The sequence below is a fragment of the Euprymna scolopes genome, chromosome 5 (genome assembly GCF_053919585.1).
Source record: "Euprymna scolopes isolate OS-2025 chromosome 5, ASM5391958v1, whole genome shotgun sequence".
NCBI lineage: Eukaryota > Metazoa > Mollusca > Cephalopoda > Sepiida > Sepiolidae > Euprymna > Euprymna scolopes.
In genome coordinates, this window is record NC_136486.1 from 134,589,860 (window position 1) to 134,608,981 (window position 19,122).

Sequence of the window (19,122 nt, forward strand, 5' to 3'; positions counted from 1 at the left end):
AAATATAATGGTTACTGGCGCGAACTGTAAGCTTAATGTTGCGAGTTCAAGTTCTGTCGTAGATACTGCATTCTTTCGCTTATGCTTTTGTGAAAGGTACGAATTCTTGTATTCTGCAATTATTTCAGGAAAAAAAGAAATAAAATCAGTCGTTTACTGCTTATTTCGACATTGTTTTAAGTCATGGATTTCTTCTTGCTACTTGACTGAATCAATCTCGCTTCAGGAGAAGTGCAGTTTAATATTGTGCAACCCTTGCATATATATTGTTTTATTTAAATATTTCCGGTCGCTAGATCACTACAGACTATCTTAATAATGTTGTACCTGTATTTGGTTTCATTTCCCTTAAATTTCCGTGGTGGTTGATGGTAACCTATGGGTAACGTTCCTTGCTAATAAACTCGAAGGTAGCTTTGTGGTTGGGCTCGAATCCCTCAATTAGTAGTAATCGTCAATTTCTGCACTGATGATTTCGAAAGCATGAAACACTAGTGTTTGTAGGTATTAAAATAATTATTTATGAATATATATATATATATATATATATATATATTTGAATTATATATTTATAATATTTTTTTATGATATGTCAAAACTTACGTTTTCTTTATATTTTATTTTTAAATGTACATAACCAATATTGTTATGACTTACGCGCTTAAATTAACAGTTATTAGTCATTTCACATCGTAATATACTGTTCTAGTCTAATTACATTGATACAGTTGCTTTTTGATTCAACATATTTTAGACAATACTTGTTTATAACGTTGCGCGGTTTAATACCAATTATATATATATATATATATATATATATATATACATAGAGAGAGAGAGAGAGAGAGAGAGAGAGAGAGAGAGAGAGAGAGAGAGAGAGAGAGAGAGAGAGAAATTTATTCCAAACGTATTTTTCTATTGAACAGGAGTATGATCCCATCATTCAAAACATTATTTGTGAGATTTCATTATTATTGGTTGAATGTAGATATGTATTTTTTTCGCATATAAATGACTTCTAGTCAATATCATGGATTGTTTTTATATATGTATAAGAACATGTTTTGATTTTATTCGGATCTGTGTCCAAACCTAAGCGACCGCTACTTGCTGCCTGTTGACGGTAAGCTGAGATAAATGTTTATTTGTCAAATTGTAGAAACGATGGCCATTGTCCGCTTCTTTTTCAAAACTGAATGGGCCCGCATCATTTTCCAGTAAGGTTGCAGGACACAACGGAACTTCTTTCGGGGTGAACTCCCTTCTGTACATAGTTTTGTCTTCGAGTGGGGCGTTGTTGCTTTCGTATGTAACCTGAGGTCTGTAGCTTTTCGCGACGTTAATCGGGTGTTCAACAAAATGAGCCTTTTGCGTCGATATACCTTTGAATGGGTTTACTGGCGGCACGTAATGGTGTCTTACTGAGACCTTCATCGGGGAAACTTCCCATGGTTTGAAGTCGATGCTGTAGTTGGTCTTACCGTCGAAATTTCCAACTTGCTTGTTAGCCGATGCCGGTCGGAATCCTTGTGTGCGTTTGATTGGGAATTCGCGATAGGCCAGCTTATGGGTTGTATCATGCTCTAACTTCCCTGGGGGTTTCATGTATTGATCTGGTAGGTGACAATAAGGTTTTTCGATTGGCCACGCTTTAAAATCATTTTTAAACGTCGTCATATCCTGGAAAGGATCTCCTGACGCCATTGCTTTGACCTCTGGCCTACAACTTTGCATTCGAGGCCCCCCTTGGCCTTGGAAGTCCCGTTTGAACGTTGTCAGATCATCTAACGGAACCTGAGGGACAGAGTATTGCTCTTTTTCTTTCTGGTATTTTGGGGGTAGCGGGTATTCTATATAAGACGTCCGATAACCAGTCTTGTCATCGAGTGGTGCATCAGATGTGTGTGCAGCATTGGCGGGCTTCAGGCTTTTTCTTGGTGGCTCGTAGCTGTATCGAAAGTCTCGCGAGAAAGTCGACTCGCCATCTAGTTTCTGACTTGGGGGTCGCCAGGTCGAAGGTTGGCTGAACTTCACCATAGGACTAGCATCCCATTTCTTGTAGTCACCTGAAATAAAATCAAAGTTAAAAATTATTATTTCATTTTATACCGAATAATAACATAGCTGCAGTGTGGATCTTTGAAATGAACCAAGATGAAGGCTAGCAATTAAAATGCAATAAATGGTGCAAATCGATGCTCGATACCTCCCCCCCATATATATATATATATATATATATATATATATATATATATATATATATATATATATATATATATATATATATATATATATATATATATATATATATATTTCTTTTCAAGGGAAATAAGGTAAAAAAAAAAACCGATAAAAGTGCTCGATATGTTGATAGAGCGGTATATAATTTTTTTAATTTTTTATTGAGCCCATAATAAATTTATATTACTGTTTCCATTGGATTTTCAACCCAAGAGATGAGGTAGAGTACCAATTTCATCGGAATTTATATATATATATATATATACAAACAAAAACATAGACTCACATTTATAGACAAATATATGTTTTATGCATATACATTCCTTCTTTTATAGATTACGCTTTTGTTAATGTATAATAACAGAGCACATATAAACAGACAATATAAGGGTACATTCCAGTGACCAAGATTTTATTTATTTAACTGTTCATATCATAAATAAAATGAATAAAATCTTAATGACAGGAATGTAGTATAATATTCTCTCTCTCTTCCTTTCTCTCTCTCTCTACTATATATATATATATATATATATATATATATATATATATATATATATATATAAATAAGGCTACATGTCTGTTTGTCTATCTATCTGTTTGTCTATTAAGTTTCCATATTTTAAAACTCTATCTTTATCGAAACTAAAAGTAACAGAACGGCGCTAGGGGCCTCAAATGATTGCATTTTCATGGACGGTTCCTTTATGAGTATTTAGCCGGAAAATTAGTTTTCAAGGGGTCAAAAAGGGATCAAAATTGAAAAAAAATCATTGTGCATTTTGTACATTAATCTGAATTTATTTTAATAAGTTCATATGCGTGTTACGTTGGTACAGTAGTAACGTCACCAGCTTTGAATGCTACAATTTTGCTTTCGGTTTCGATTCTAGCTGATGGCACCTAAACATTTTTTTTTTTACTTTTGAAATCACGGCTCTATAATAATATATACGGAATCTGGACGAATTAAAATATCATATTTAAGCGTATTTTATGATCGGGCAAAGCCGGGCAAAGACAGGCAAAGCCGGGCGCCTTCCCCCGCTAGTATATATATATATATATATATATATATATATATATATATATATATATATATATATATATATATGCCAATGAGTAAAAAATAATTATTGTAATTTCATTGGTGGTTATTTAATTATGGTTATGAGAGAACGTTTTTTTTTTTTTTTTAGAAGAGGTTGTTTTTACGAAATGTCTAAATATTTAAAAAACAAAAAGCAGCATATTTTCCATCATTTCGAACCCAAGTAGTAGTGAGTGAAAAATTTATTAAAAAAACAATAAATTTTTAAAGTGAAATATCGCATTTATTGTCAGTTTTATTTATTGTTGTTCATCTTCTTTCTCAGCATTCATTTCCGCATTCCAAACGGCCTTACACACACACACACACACACACACACACACACACACACACACACACACACACACACACACACACACACACACACACACACACACACACACACGTATGTTAGTTATAGAAGAAAGTTTGTGCGGAATTTATAATTTTTATTTCAAATAATGTATTTTCAAATGCGTTTTCGTTATAATAACTTTATATATCATTTTAAAGAGCGTTTTTCACTCTATCTAATCGTTTGAATTACAATCGTTTTAAAACAGTCACATCTTTTCAAAACATTGAATACAAGATAGAAAAAAAGAAAATTAGCACAATTTCCTTATTTCAATTCAAGCTAGGCCGAAAAGCTCCTGAAACATCTCACGATATTGAGCATTTAGCCTAGGAACTACTACTGAACGCACAATACAACAGTGGTTTAAGAAATTTTGTGGCAACGACGAGAGCCTTGAAGATGATGAATGTAGTGGTCGACCATCAGATGTTAACAATGATCAATTAAGAGCCTTATTTGAAGCCAATCCATGCACGACTGTTCGAGAGCTTGCTTCTGAATTAGTCGTAACGTATACGACGATTTCCAATCACATGAGAGAGATTGGAAAGACAAAAAAACTTGATGAATGAGCGCCTCACGAATTGAATGACAAACAAAAGAAATGCTATTATGAAGTGTCATCTTCCCTTCTTTTATGCAACAATAATGGCCCGTTTCTCGACTGGGTTGTGATTTGCACTCAGTTCAGTGGTTAGACGTTGATGAAGCTCCACGACACTTCCCGAAGCCAGAGTTGCCCCAAAAGAACGTCATGCTGCAACCGGTCTCATCCATTACAGTTTTTAAATGCAGACGAAACCATTACGATGGAAAAGGCTAATAAATGAATGAAATGCATCAGAAACCTCAACAACAACACCCAGCTAGTCAAGAGAAACGGCCCAATTCTCCTCCACCACAGTGCCTGACCGCACGTTGTTAAACCGACTCTGCAGAAGTTGAATGAATTGGGCTACGAAACTCTGCCTCATCCACCATACTCTCCAGGCCTCTGACCTACCGATTACCACTTTTTCAAGCATCTCCACAACGTCCTGCATGAGAAATGCTTCCAAAACCTAAATGATATAAAAAACGCCTTCAGCGACTCCATCGCCACCAGAACGCAAGTAATGTAAAAATACTGGCATAAATACACTTATTTTACGTTGGCAAAAGTGTGTTCATTCTGATGGTGCTTATTTCGGATGATAAATTTTGATTTGAGCCGAGATATGTTCATCTGAATTTAAAAGTAAAAAACCGTAACAACTTTCGTATTAACCTGATATATATATATATATGTGTGTGTGGGTGTGCAAATATCAAATAATCCGTATCATCATGATAAAAATTATGTAGAAAAATCAGAAACAACTTCACTTACTCTTGTAAGTTGGTTCACCTTGGAATTTCCCAGACACGGACGGCATAGCATCATGGCGAATAGCAAGTGGTGGACTTATGTGCTTCCCTTCAAAGAAAGAAGAAAAAAAGCTAGTGCTTGAATGAAGTGGCACCGCATCACGTGAAACTAAAAGGATTTGTGACATTTCTGAGTATTTTGGGATTATTATATTTAAAAAAAAATAGTCTTTTTTTTTTGGAGTGGGTGAAGGTGAGGTTTAAAATCATTGGATATTATTGACAAGTGTTTACATCACGTGAAGATTATTCTTCGAAAAATCTATGAAATTTTCTTTAGATGTACCTATTATTTACTTCCTTCCCATCGCAGGAAGATGTGACAGAAGGTCAAGAAGGTGGAGAGAATCAAGCTAGCACTCCTAAAGCACCCTGGCATTTTAAAAATTGCCAGGGCAACCTCGTTCTCATTCCTCAGTAAGGACGCCTTAGACGGTAAGCAGTAAACTTACTCCACCTGAAAGATGGAAGACAGCGACCTGGGAGTGTAGACCTCCTAGGACTACCCAGAAACTTATCTCTGCTTGACAGATGCAAGGTTGACCAAGATTCTGTCAGACTATGTTGAGGACATATTCTCGATTGGCTAGACATATTAGCTTTTGAAAAATAAAATAAATAGTTTTATGGGCCTGAATTTAATGAGTTAAATTAAATAGTTTTTATATCATATGGAAACTACTCGACTAATTTCTTTTTAGATTTTTGATTCCCTTGAAATGTTTAAAAAAAGAAATTTTTTTTATTTACTCACGTTCACCCCTAACAGGGCATATCGCCACTTGGATGTAAGGGGCTACTATTTGGGACCAGGTGTAGGAAAGATTAACAAGATGTTGGTTTACGTTACATTTAAACTTCTGCATATCATATCAATACAGCCAGGGAAGCCGGTAGCAGGAAGGTAATTCCAAAATCTATCTGTTTGAAGGAAAAGAGTATTAGAGTAGAAAGTTTTCTGACATTTGGAGACCTCAACAGTGAAGTGATGAGATTTTGTTACTAAGCGGGTTTGTTGGTGATATGTAAGTCAAGGGGGCACAAGTGCAACGAGTTCATCAGATCGCATTCCATTAAAATATTTATAAAACAGGCACAGAGATGCAGCTTATTAGTTTTTGAAAACCGACCTCAACTACAAGTTATTTTTTTATTAGTAAATTAAAGTCAATGGGCCAAAAGTCATTTACATGTGTTTATGTAATGTGAAAATCTGTCTTGACAGTTCAAAACCTAGTTTGAAATCTAGTGGGGAAAAACCCTCTTTTTCAATCTTCTTCCTCTTTTTCACAGAAGAAACATAGTGAGTCTATCTCTGCTTTATCATTATTTTCATGGCAGGTGCTCGACTGAGCTTCTATCTATGTCTCACTCCATAGAACATTTTCAGCAAACACTCACCTTATTATCTAACTTCTGACTGATTTTCAACTTTGACCTGAAATAGAAGACTTACATCAAATCCATGGCCATTGTCGCTGGTAAAATGGATGGATCATACCACTGCTTCAAAAGATATCTACTCCTGATGCAATTCTCTACCTGCATAAAACCCAGATATGTCCTAAAATGGAGTACTGTTGCCACATCTAGAGAGGAGTTGCTAAGAGTACCCTTTCCTATCTTGACAAGATTTAAAATCGGCTTTGAAATCTAGTGAGCAAAGTCTTCTTTTTCACTCTCCTTCCATTTTCTCAGAGAAAAAACATAACTTTATTGTTATTTTCATGGCAGATTCTCAATTGAGCTTCTATCTATGTCTCCCCCCCTAGAACATTTTTAGCAGACATTCATGTAGCTACAACAAGAGCTAACAATTTCCCTTATTATCTAGCTGTGCCTAAAACTAAACGTAAATTCCATGAGCAAAGTTTCTTTCCTAGAACTTCCCGTTTGTGGCACACAATACCGCGGGGCTACTTCCCGGCTGACTATAACACGGCTGTTTTCAAGTCTAACGTGAACAAGTTCCTGTTGAGCTATCTTCTTAAATAATCAAACACTACCCAAATTCTACCATTACCGAAGTTACAGTGTTGTCTCACTTAACCCTTAACCTCGAATAGCCTTTGGGCATTGATAAGCAGTGGCATCCTTGATAAGGTGACAATAAACAAAAAACAAAACAGAAAAACCAAACAAAAAAAAAAACAAAAAAAAATCTATACAATTCTCTAAAGAGGTAAAAAAGAGAGGTTTAAATTAAGGGGGTCGAAATTTTATAAGGAAAATTATTTTTCGGTTTCTGGAAAGTGTTTTACACTGTTTTTAAACAGTGGTCCGATGATTTCTTATACAGGGTGTCCAAAAAGTCACTGAAGAGTTGAACATCTTTGTCATTTTACCATTAATGAGTTTTTTTTCTCTATTTCAGATATTTTACAGATAATATTTTGGAAATTAATTAATGGATGAGTATAGCATTGAACAACGTACGCAAGTTGTGAAATTGTTTTACCAAAATCAGGGGTCAATTGTTTTGACTGAAAGAGTTTATCGACGGCATTTTCATGTAAGAGATAGCCCAACTTGCAACACAATCCGAATCTTAAAGAAATAATCTTTGTTAACAAATCCCAAACCTTGTAAAAATTGAAGGAAACCATTAGAAACCAAATAAGGGAGGTAAATGACAATCTAGAGATTTTGCAATCTGTCATGAATAATATCAAAAAAAAAAAAAAAAAAGCACAAACATGCGAAGCTGAAAATGGGCAACATTAAAAAAACATTATTTCTCATAAATAAAAATTGTTTAAATTTTACATTTAAAAAAATCCGAATGTCTTAGTCAGATCATCTAAAAATTACAGAAAGATATCATGAAATGTAAAGAATCTATTTAAGTTCAAAACCCTTCAGGGACTTTTTGGACACCAATGTATATTGAAAGTTATCTCCTTAGTTATCCATAAAATGACAACCGAAGTACTTGGACTTAATATTTAGTTTGCCTGTTAGCGCCGCGTATATATATATATTCAACTGAAGGGAATTACATAAAGTCGAAAGGTGATTCCGCACGATCAAATGCTCACAGTTGGAAAGGAATTCTTTGTTTCAATAAATATTATTTTTTTATTATATTATTTGGATTATTTGAATTAGTTATCATCTTTTGTGTTATTATCACAACGTCTCGACTGATGTAACCTCCAGCCTTCTTCAGGTGCCTCTTTTTAAACTATGGACTCTTTATGTCTAACTCATGAATTTGTACAGAATTTGGAATTGAAACCTTTATTTAATACATGAGAGTAGATTGCTCTCAGTCTGTCAGCCATGATCAAGTAAAAGTCTTAAGGAATTCTTAATTATATTTCTATTATCACATGTAGTGAGGTATGAACTTTCAACCCCTAAAAGACTGTCAATTAGAACTATTTTGACTTAGCACTTTATCCGTTGCGCCACGTGTCCCTGAGAAAAGTAATTTAAATAATCACTCCTCATATCAAACGAATCGAAATATAATTTTCCAAACAAAGTATATTTTTCTATTGAATAAAAGGAGATTTGTCACATTACGAAAACATTATTACGTAAAGTTATTTGAAAAAATTTCCATCACCATCTAATGTTATATATTTTTTATCAAATGAATAAAAGATTTTTTTAATTATTTTTTTTTCTGAAACCTTTGGTGTATACATCTTTTTCAAAAAGAGGTTTTTTCCCTTCATTCTGCTGTTAGGATTATAATTGCGACAGGTAAACGTCTAGTGGAGAGAACAAAGTATATGTATGATATTTTTGACGATTGTCATGAACTCTGGATCCAAGGAATGTGTCTGCATGGTTGGCACTAATTTTGTTCTCAATCATGTGACCTAATTCCTATTCAAAATTCGCGCCAACCATGCAAACACATCGGATTCAGATGTCACAACAAGCGTCAAGATTGCAAGTATAGTTTTGCTTTCTCCGCGAGGCACCTACCTTTTGCGGAATGAAAAGAAAAAAATCCTTTGAAAAGGTATATACTATTTAAATTTCCATGAAAAAATATGATTTTATTCATTTAATAAAATATTGTATAACATTATTTATAACATAATTTTTCCAAAATTACTTTTCTGAATTTTTGAGATGAGGATGGATTATTCGTATTATTTGGATTCTTCAGAATATTGTTCTCATCTTGAATGTTAATTTCGCAATGTTTTAGTTGATGTAACATCCGATCTTCTTCAGCTGTATCTTATTGAACTCGGGAATCTTTCTATTGAACTTAGAATTCCTTCTGTCAAACTCGAAAATCAGCACAGAATTTTGAACAAAACCCTTCATTTATTCCACGAAGATAGCATGTTCTCGTTCCGTCAGCCATAACTGTGCTCTCCTAAGCAATTCGCAATTGTATTTTGAATGACGCCTGCACTGAGGATTGAACCTTCAATCTTCAAAAGAGTGTAATTTTACAACTGAATTTTACCAAGTACTCTATCCACTACGCCACGGGTCCTTGTGGAAAATTCTAGTACAAAATAATACTCAAGATGTGAATTCTAGTCTGAAGAATCCAAATAATACAGATATTTGCTATTGATACACGATATTAAATTTGATAGAAATGTTGAACGTTTACCTGTGAATTCCTTTTTATATGAGGTCAGCCCTTCCATATTACCTGGCGGCTTTTTCCACACTTCAAGTTGCCGGACCCATGGTTTTTCTACTGTATAAGGTTGAAAATCGACCCTATAACATGAAAATATTTGTACAATATCGTTAATTCAAGAGAGTATGTAATAGTAACGAAAATGGATGCTTGAATGTTGTGGAAATGCACAATGATTAAAAGAGTTTTTCTTTAGCTGCCAGAGGAAAGTGTGTAGATTTGTTTACTGTTGCGTTTCTTGTTTCTTTTTTTTTTCTTATTGATTATTCAACTTGAATAAAGTAGATTGCAAATTGGACGTAAGAGGCTACTATTTAGGATCATATCTACAGGAGCACTACGGACGGAGTTGAGTAGTGAGATGTCTGTTCACATTGCTTCTAAATTTCTGCAAGTCAATATAGTCAGAGAGGGAATTTCAAAGTCTAGCAGTTCGTGTGAAAAAACTATTAGAGTAGAAGGGACCTCCACAGTGAAGGGGTGGGGTTTTGTTGTTTGTTGGGTTAGTCGGGGGAGTATGCACGTCAATGGGAGACAAGTTCTATGAGTTCGTTAGAACACACACTATTAAAATATTTGTAAAACAGGCGCAGGAATACAATATTCTAACGATGGGACAGATGTTGAAGCTTAGTTGATACTGCAGGAATTATTACACTGGAGACTGGAGACTTTGTCTAAGAGGGAAATACTAATGGTAGCAACAATACTCCATGTATGGACGACTAGTGGCTTTGTAGAGATAAAAGACACTGTTCTATGTGAGTTGTTTTCTAGCACAACAGAGAGAACCCATTCTTGACCTGTATTCAGCTTTTTCACCTAAAGTATGTATCAGGTCAGTGCAAAAGTTTTTGCTGATTTGTTCCATGTGACTTTTGTCTTTCCCTCTGCAGGGTATCATCAATGGTAACAGGGAAGTGATGATGGCTAATTGGTTAATGACACGGACTGACAACTTTTTTTTTTCTTTACACAGTGGTCACCACTTATGAAGGCCCGGAAGCCACTCAGGGATAAGGGTTATTGCAAGTACATTACGTTAGTGTGGAGATTTGATGAAGTGTTTACTTAAGGGGGCGGTTCATTAGGAATTTGTTTACGTTGGACTTGAAGACATCCAAATTGTAGTCAGGCGGGAAGCAAGCACATGGAACAGAGTTCCACAGGCATGCAGTTCTAAGAAACAAGCTTTGTTCATGGAATCCACGTTTTGATTTAGGCATAGATAAAGAGTGGGGGAAATTTTTCACACTTGGGTGTGCCAAGTTCGAATCCAGTTGGTTCAACAGAAACACTTTCACTTAGGGATGTTGGCAACTTTCAGTTGGCTCCACCCATAAATATCCGATATCTTTTTCGAAAGAATTCAAACTAGAAAGATATCGGGGAAACAAATGTCAAGAAAACTAAAAATCATTTGATTCATACGAAATGAAGGAATAAATTATGTTCTACAACAAAATCAAGGTTGAAGTTATGAAGTTAACAAATGAAAATAACATTTGCTGCTACCGCTGCTTCCATCAGTTTAATACACTTCCCAATCATTTTCTGTTACTCTTCTATCGACTGTCGAAAGGATATTCTGTGTAGTTGTGTAGAAATCAAGAGGCTCATATGAGTAACTATTCGTTTACTCATTACATAAATCCAGTCATAGATGCGCGTCCGTTTTTCCAAATCGCCATGTTTGTTTTCCCAGTCAGTAACCAACAACAGCAACAAGCAAGGGAGGTCACTCTAAAAACTTATCACAAAGGAATAAACCTCTTATATCACAATACAACGGAGATAACAATAATGACCGAGTTGAGGAATACAGAATAATCCTTTTCAACAGTCAATAGAAGTGTAACAGAATGATTGGGAAGTGTATTAGACTGATGAAAGCAGCAACAACAAATGTTATTTTCATGTATTAACTTCATATGAGAAAAGATAAAATCAGCAGTTTCTTTCAAACCAACCACAGCTCACAAAAATTTGCTTCCAAATATTTGCGCGTAATATAAAAACCCAAACACATCATTTACACTGATTAACTTTTGGCCTTTGTAAGCGATGACTCATTTGCAACAAAATGATATTTACCTCTGTACAGTTTTGTTTTCCATTTTCCCTTCGGGTAAAGGTTTTATTTCCGGTCGGAATGGTTCGACTTTGTTGAGTTTGTGTTCTTTGAATTTCGCGTTGTATTCAGTTAGTCGGCAAGGTTTCTCTCCCTTTCCCATGAAACTCGTCGGTAAATGCTTGCAATAATGGCGTCTGTTTTAAAATAATTTGAATACAAATATTTTAGTATTTCGAAAAAAAAAAAAATGAATATTATTTTTTCTTCTCTTTTACTGGATAGAATTTTAAAGATGTTCGTCTGAAAAAAAAAAAATGAATATTTAGGTTTCATTTCCTAAATTTTTTATTCACACACATTATTGACTGTTCTAATACTAAAATGTTCGAGCCACTAAGATATCAATCTTCTCTCTTGAGATCGCTTGTCTCTTTTGGCATCTCCCTCCCCCGTGCGCCTTATTTCCCCGACCGTACCAACATGCAGAAATTTAAAATGTAATGTGAATAGACAGCTTGCTGCCCTACTCCCTACCCAGGTTGCGTCCTATAAATCTGGCTCCTATCACAGTAGCCTTTTAGGCTGCAATGCCAATATGTTTTATTTGAGATGGACAAAAGTAAACACAAAATAGTGATTTCCACATTCATGATGGTTGAACTAAGGCTGCGGGACAAATCGCTCTCAAGATTTGAATGCAGTAAAATTGCAAAGTTTGTGTAGTATTTGTTGTGTAGTATTTGTTGTGTAGTATTTGTTGTGTAGTATTTGCTGGGTTTAAGTTGAACTCACTGTTGAAGTGAAGTACAACGATGGCTCTTCAGCTGCAATTGCTTATCTTGCATGATCGACGTGTGATGACCATGGTGTCATCTAGAATTCACACAGAGGGAAAAAATTGGTTTGTTAGCTGAATCACGCAATGATTTGAGATTGAAATTAATTCAATTGTTGTCAGAATTTTAGTGAATCCACATGTCATATAAGGTAACAAGAAAGCAAACGTGCTAAAACTCTTCGTTCTTTCTATGAAGATATTTCAGAAGCAACTCCTAGTAACGGAATTCTGACTATATAAGTAAATTAAAATCTAGTTAAAAGTTAAAGTAACTATCTTCTTACAAGTTTTTCAATAAAAAAAAAAACAAGAGAACATTTCCGTTCATGTCCCTCCTCCTTCTAAAATAATCATCATAACAGTAACTGAGATCATAGGTGTTATATCAGAGTTTTGTTTCTACTACAATAATTGCGCTACTGAGTCTTGAATGTCTAGTTTACTCTAGTAGTTTCACTACAATAGTAGTAGATGATAGGTGATCCACAATTTTGCGAACGTGCAGACCAATTACATGCAAAAAGCAATTGCTCTATAGCATAGAGAAAGCAGGGTTTCAGAAAGTATTCAATCCTATATCTAAAACTAGTTAGAAGACTTGCGTCGCCCGGTCGTACAATACGTTAAAACATGATACTTTTATTTATACAGATTGCGTATGTATTATTAAAGAATTAATTCTCTATTGAACGTTATACATTACCAGAAATAATTTTCCCGATGGACTAATTCGCAAAATAAATAAATAAATAAATAAATAAATAAATAAAATAAAATAAAATAAAATTAATAAATTAAAAAATAAATAATAAATAAAATAAAATAAATAAATAAAATAATAGCATAATAATGATAATGTCATTCATCAAATTTCGTCTTTGTTTGTTTACGATATAACATCAGCTGATATTTAGGTTTGATCATAAAAATAGTCTTTCTCCTCTTATAGATAAAATAATTTTTGCAGGTGAATATTTTACGTTACACCGGCCAAGGTTATACCGGTGTAATGTCAAATATTGACTTGTAAAAATTCTTTTTTATCTATAAGAGAAGAAAAGATCGTATTTTTTCGATTTTCGATACTTATCGGGTGGATTTCTGTACAAAACATATCTAAGAACACTGCCAGACATATAAATTGCAGAAGATAGACGCAGCCGTTTCGGAAACTATAAGGAAGAAACACACACACACACACACACACACACACACACACACACACACACACACACACACACACACACACACACACACACACACACACACACACACAAAGTGACTTTTATATAATAATGATAGTGATAGAGATAAAAAATTACGCTGGTTCCTTAGTTTATGCATACGTTTGAATCCTGCCAAAGACTCGTTTTTTTTAATTTTTGGATTTTCCTCATATTCAGTCCCAAAGACAATTATTATCCATTTACAGAATTTTCCATACAAAACATGGATCATGAATCATGGATCATTGTTGACCACCACCAAAACATGGATCATGAATCATGGATCATAGTTGACCACCACCACCATCATTATCATTGCGTCCATTTTACCTGCTAACTTAAAGCTTACCTATCTCTGACCAGGTCTTTGTTTATCCTCCTTTCCCGCATCACCCATAAATTTTTTTCTCATGTTTTCCTTGGCGTACTGTGGGCTTACCCTGCCATCTCAATCATTCTATATCTACTAATCCAAAAAACTCTCTTTCTTTCAATTTTTATTGTTTTAAAAAAGAATTAAATTGCTAGGATTTAAAATTAATAAACAAAGAAGAAATTTCTTTGTTTTGTTTATTTCTTTGTTTTGTTTATTTAAATTTTATTTATCTGACAATGACAATTATTTTTACGGAAGAAAAAATAATTACTTTTGTAAACGTTTTCAGACATACTGACCTGGACAGACATTTATTCTTTCAAAAGAAATATTATTAACAGTAAATTATACAGATTGACGTAGAAAGCACCGTGGAATTTCCATGGGATCCGCTTGTAATTATTATTATTATTATTATTATTGTTGTTATTATTATTATTATTATTATTATTATTATTATTATTATTATTATTATTATACTTTTAACCAAGCTGTTTCGTGTTAGAATATATATATATATATATATATATATATATATATATATATATATATATATATATATATATAAATATAACACGGAAATTACATAATTGTCGATGCAATAATTTATTTCAAACTTATGGTATTTTCAAGCATCTAAACTAGACAATTACATTTTTGATACTGAAATAAAGAAAGAAAAAGAATCGGGCCTCGACCGTCAAAAAACTAGAGGGGGTGGTAGTAGCAATCCACTTAATACATTTTATAGAGAGGGTGGGAGGGAACAACAACAACAACAACATTATGACACTTATAACTGCTGTCCGGTAGCTCGATGTAACAACCGACACACACACACACACACACACACACACACACACACACACACACACACACACACACACACACACACACACGCAACACACACACCTAAATATGTACGTTCTTACACGTAAATGCCTTGACACGCGTTTACTAACCTAGGAAGAAGAGGGAGAAATATACGGATATAGAGAGAAGGAAATAAAATAAAATAAACTGCGCGTAAGGGAAAGAGAAGAAGAAAGAAAAAAGAAGAGAGTGACCATCCGCTGCCTGTCATATGGTTTCATTAGTCTAGAATCTCTGAGAAAGAGAAGGGAAAGAAAATGGAGATTATACGCGCGTCATAGAGTTAATTGAGTCATGGAAAGTAAGTCTATTAAAAGATAAATAAAAACAAAATTTATATACAAAGTTTTAAAACTATCTGTATGTTATCATGTTAAAATTAGTTAGAAATAAATATCTTATAATGCATTTAAATATTGTATTTGTAATATATTACTATGAATTCAAAAAATTGAGTCTTATGTAGTTAATATTTTATATATTTTTATGTAATTAATTTTATTGGTGATTATAGCGGTCGTTGTAATTTTGCTCACTAATATTTCACTTCCTAATTGATTAAGATGCAGAAAATTGCATTATTAGTCGCCCCCAATTCCATAGGACGTATATAGTTTCGGTTAATATATACTTTTATTCATTCCGTACACAAAAGTACTTTCATGCACGCATAAATAAATAAATAAAATAGTTATTATTTTAAAGTTTTGTGTTGATTTGTATTAAATCTAATAATGTCTAGTGGTAGTATTTGATCTTTTTGACTTAAATCAGTTTAATAACTAATGTATTATCTGCAGAGAAAATTTATTTTCTTAAAGCTATCTCATTTATTTATAAGTAATTTGGATAAACAGGTACTTCGGAATAAGTACACCCAACTTAGATTTCGGACAACAAATATCATCAAGTCGTTATTACCGAGTATATACCGGACAACACTATAATTGCCAGTGGGGTGGGGTGGGAGGGTTTATCGTAAATAATCTAGTGGTATTAAATTCGGTCTCTTTACCGTTATGGAATTATCTGTTCGTCGGATCTGGAGTTATATATAAATGTAAATTTAAAATAACCACTAACTCCAGATCCGACGAACAGATAATTCTATTCTGACTACAACTTGGATGTGTTCAAGTCCAACGTTAACAAATTCCTAATGAACCGCCCCCTTAAGTAAACACTTCATCAAATCTCCACACTAACGTAATGTACTTGCAATAACCCTTATCCCTGAGTGGCTTCCGGGCCTTAATAAGTGGTGCCCACCGTATATATATATATATATATATATATATATATATATATATATATGAGTTGTAGAGTAATATATATATATATATATATATATATATATATATATATATATATATATATATATTACTCTACAACTCATGTATTAAACATATATTCCAAACGTATCCATCATTAGAACGAAAGACTAAATCAAATAACGTTAACACATTTTACAGTTGACAATTATGCAAGACAAGCAACGTACATTATACGGAACAATAAAAGCATTAGTATTTACTCTACTTTTTTAAGATAGGACACACTCAAAGGTCAGCTCCCTATACAAAACACGCTTGTAAGGCTACAAAAAGGCTGATTGGGAAGCCATCAGGGAGCTCATCAGAGATGCCCCATGGCAAAATATCTTTACTCTTCCAGCGGAACAGTGTGCAAATGAGACAACTGAATGGTTCAAAACTGCTATTGAAGCACATGTTCCCGCACGGAAATACTATAGCAAGCCCCACTCCCCCCAATGGTTTACTTCTGCTTGTGCAGCTGCCATTTGTCAAAGGCAGCATGCGTTCCGCAGATTCAACCGACATAAGTCCAGCTCAAATAAACAGAAGTTTATAGAAGCTAGAAATAATTGTAAGAGAGTGATAGACACAGCTAAGTCAGATTACTCTGAAACCACCAGAAAGCGCATCGAAGCACAGAAATTAGGAACCCGGGATTTTTGGAAAATCTACAATAGCGTAGTTAATAATGGACAGTCAATTATTCCCCCACTAACAAACAATCATGAGGTTGCTTGCACGGCAACTAACAAGGCTAATCTGCTTGCCAGTCGGTTTGCCTCAAACTCCACACTGAACTCGGTACACCACTCACTCCCTGATTTTCCTCTGCGAACAGACGCCACACTTGACGACTTGAAAATCACCCCTTCTCAGGTACATGCTATTATAAAAAACCTAGACACCTCTAAAGCATGTGGACCAGATCTCATCCCGGCTGTGCTATTAAAAAAATGCTCTGCCGAGGTTGCTCCAGTTCTGTCCAAACTTTACAATAAATGCCTTAACGAATCTTGTTTTCCCGACTGCTGGAAAACCGCCTCTGTGGTACCAGTCTTCAAGAATTCTGGTGAAAGAACTGACCCACTAAATTATCGCCCCATTAGCCTCCTCCCGCTTTTCGCCAAAATATTTGAGTCCTTAGTTAATAAAGCCCTAGTCCAGCACCTAACAGCTGCTAAACTCTTGACTGACAAACAATATGGATTCAGGCAAGCCCGTTCAACAGCAGATATCTTAACTGTAGTTTCTGAACGTATATACCGTTCATTGGATAAAACAGGGGAGGGTAGAGCGGTGGCCCTTGATATATCTAAGGCTTTTGACAGGGTATGGCACGATGGTCTTCTAAGGAAAATTAGATCATATGGAATCACTGGAAGAATTCATAACGTAATTAAATCCTTCTTAAGTAATAGAAAAATCAAAGTTGTCCTCGACGGACGTACATCCAAACAATATGACATAAATGCGGGAGTGCCTCAGGGGTCTATCCTTGGACCTCTATTGTTCCTGATATTCATAAACGACCTCCCTGATAATATTGTTTCGGAGATGGGTATATTTGCCGATGACACCACTCTCTATAACAGATATGAGGGGAAAACAAATGAACACATATCCAAGAAAATGGCAGAAACACTAGAGGATGACCTCCAATCCGTAGTGGAATGGGGACAAAAATGGTTGGTCTCATTCAATGCTGCTAAGACTAAGCTTGTTTCCTTCAATAACTACAAGAAACCTTCTCTACCACCAATAGCAATGGCCAAGAACACATTGCCTGAAAGTACTTCTTTTAAACTCCTCGGCCTAACGTTTACAGGGAATATGAACTGGAATAGATACATTGATAGCATTGCCAAGGCTGCTGCAAGGAAGGTTGGCTCCCTCTACCGTGCTAGAAAACTACTTACGCCTGCCAGTATCCTATACCTCTATAAGGCAACCATTCGCCCATGTATGGAGTACTGTTGTCACATCTGGGCTGGTGCATCTGCTGCTTGTCTCTCGCTCCTGGACAGGGTTCAAAAAAGAGTCGCAAACCTGATAGGTCCTGAACTGTCATCTGGGCTTCAACCTCTGTCCCATCGACGAGATGTTGCATCCCTCTGCCTGTTCTACAAATACTTTAATGGTGAATGCTCTGACGAACTGCAAACACTTGTACCTCCCCGACGTAACTACCCCCGACAAACCCGACAAGCTACTAAGTCTCATCCCTTTACAGTGGAGATCCCTAGGTGCAAGAAAGCCTTTTACTCCAATAGTTTCTTCCCCAGAACTGCGGGTCTTTGGAACTCCCTTCCGGGATTCTGCTTTCCCAACTGCAATGATATGCAGAAGTTCAAGTGTAATGTTAACAAACATCTTTCTACTCTTCTCCCTTCATAATGACCCCGCTAATTAATTCCCTAATAGTAGCCCCCTGCTTCAAAGTGGCACTGTGCCTTGTTTGGGGTGAAAATTGAATTAAAAAAAAAAAAAAAAAAAAAGTTAGGTATCGAATAATATTACAAAGAAATTACATAACGTGTTCGGGTTGACAGATTAGAGTTTCAAGACAGTTCGAGTCGGAGAAGCGGGCAAACAAGACGTTGCTCGACGATGTAGAAATCTGAGTGAATATTTCATTGGAACTCCGTCGACAATTTTAAGGATAAGGAAGACAATTAAGTAAGAAGGAATTAATTCTAGCCTTT

The 19,122-nt window shown here is 34.9% G+C and overlaps 1 protein-coding gene across 1 annotated transcript in view; it reads right to left on the minus strand.

Moving 5' to 3' along the window:
• Positions 1–795: 795 nt before the first annotated feature.
• Positions 796–19,122, minus strand: part of LOC145276990 (stabilizer of axonemal microtubules 1-like) — a 79,554-nt gene continuing 61,227 nt past the window's right edge. The window contains exons 2-5 of the mRNA XM_080128559.1: positions 11,812–11,985; positions 9,685–9,797; positions 5,059–5,145; positions 796–2,066 (exon numbers count right to left, since the gene is read on the minus strand). Of these exons, the coding sequence (XP_079984685.1) occupies positions 1,093–2,066; positions 5,059–5,145; positions 9,685–9,797; positions 11,812–11,985 (1,348 nt within the window). The 3' untranslated portion in view covers positions 796–1,092. The remainder of the gene's footprint in view (positions 2,067–5,058; positions 5,146–9,684; positions 9,798–11,811; positions 11,986–19,122) is intronic.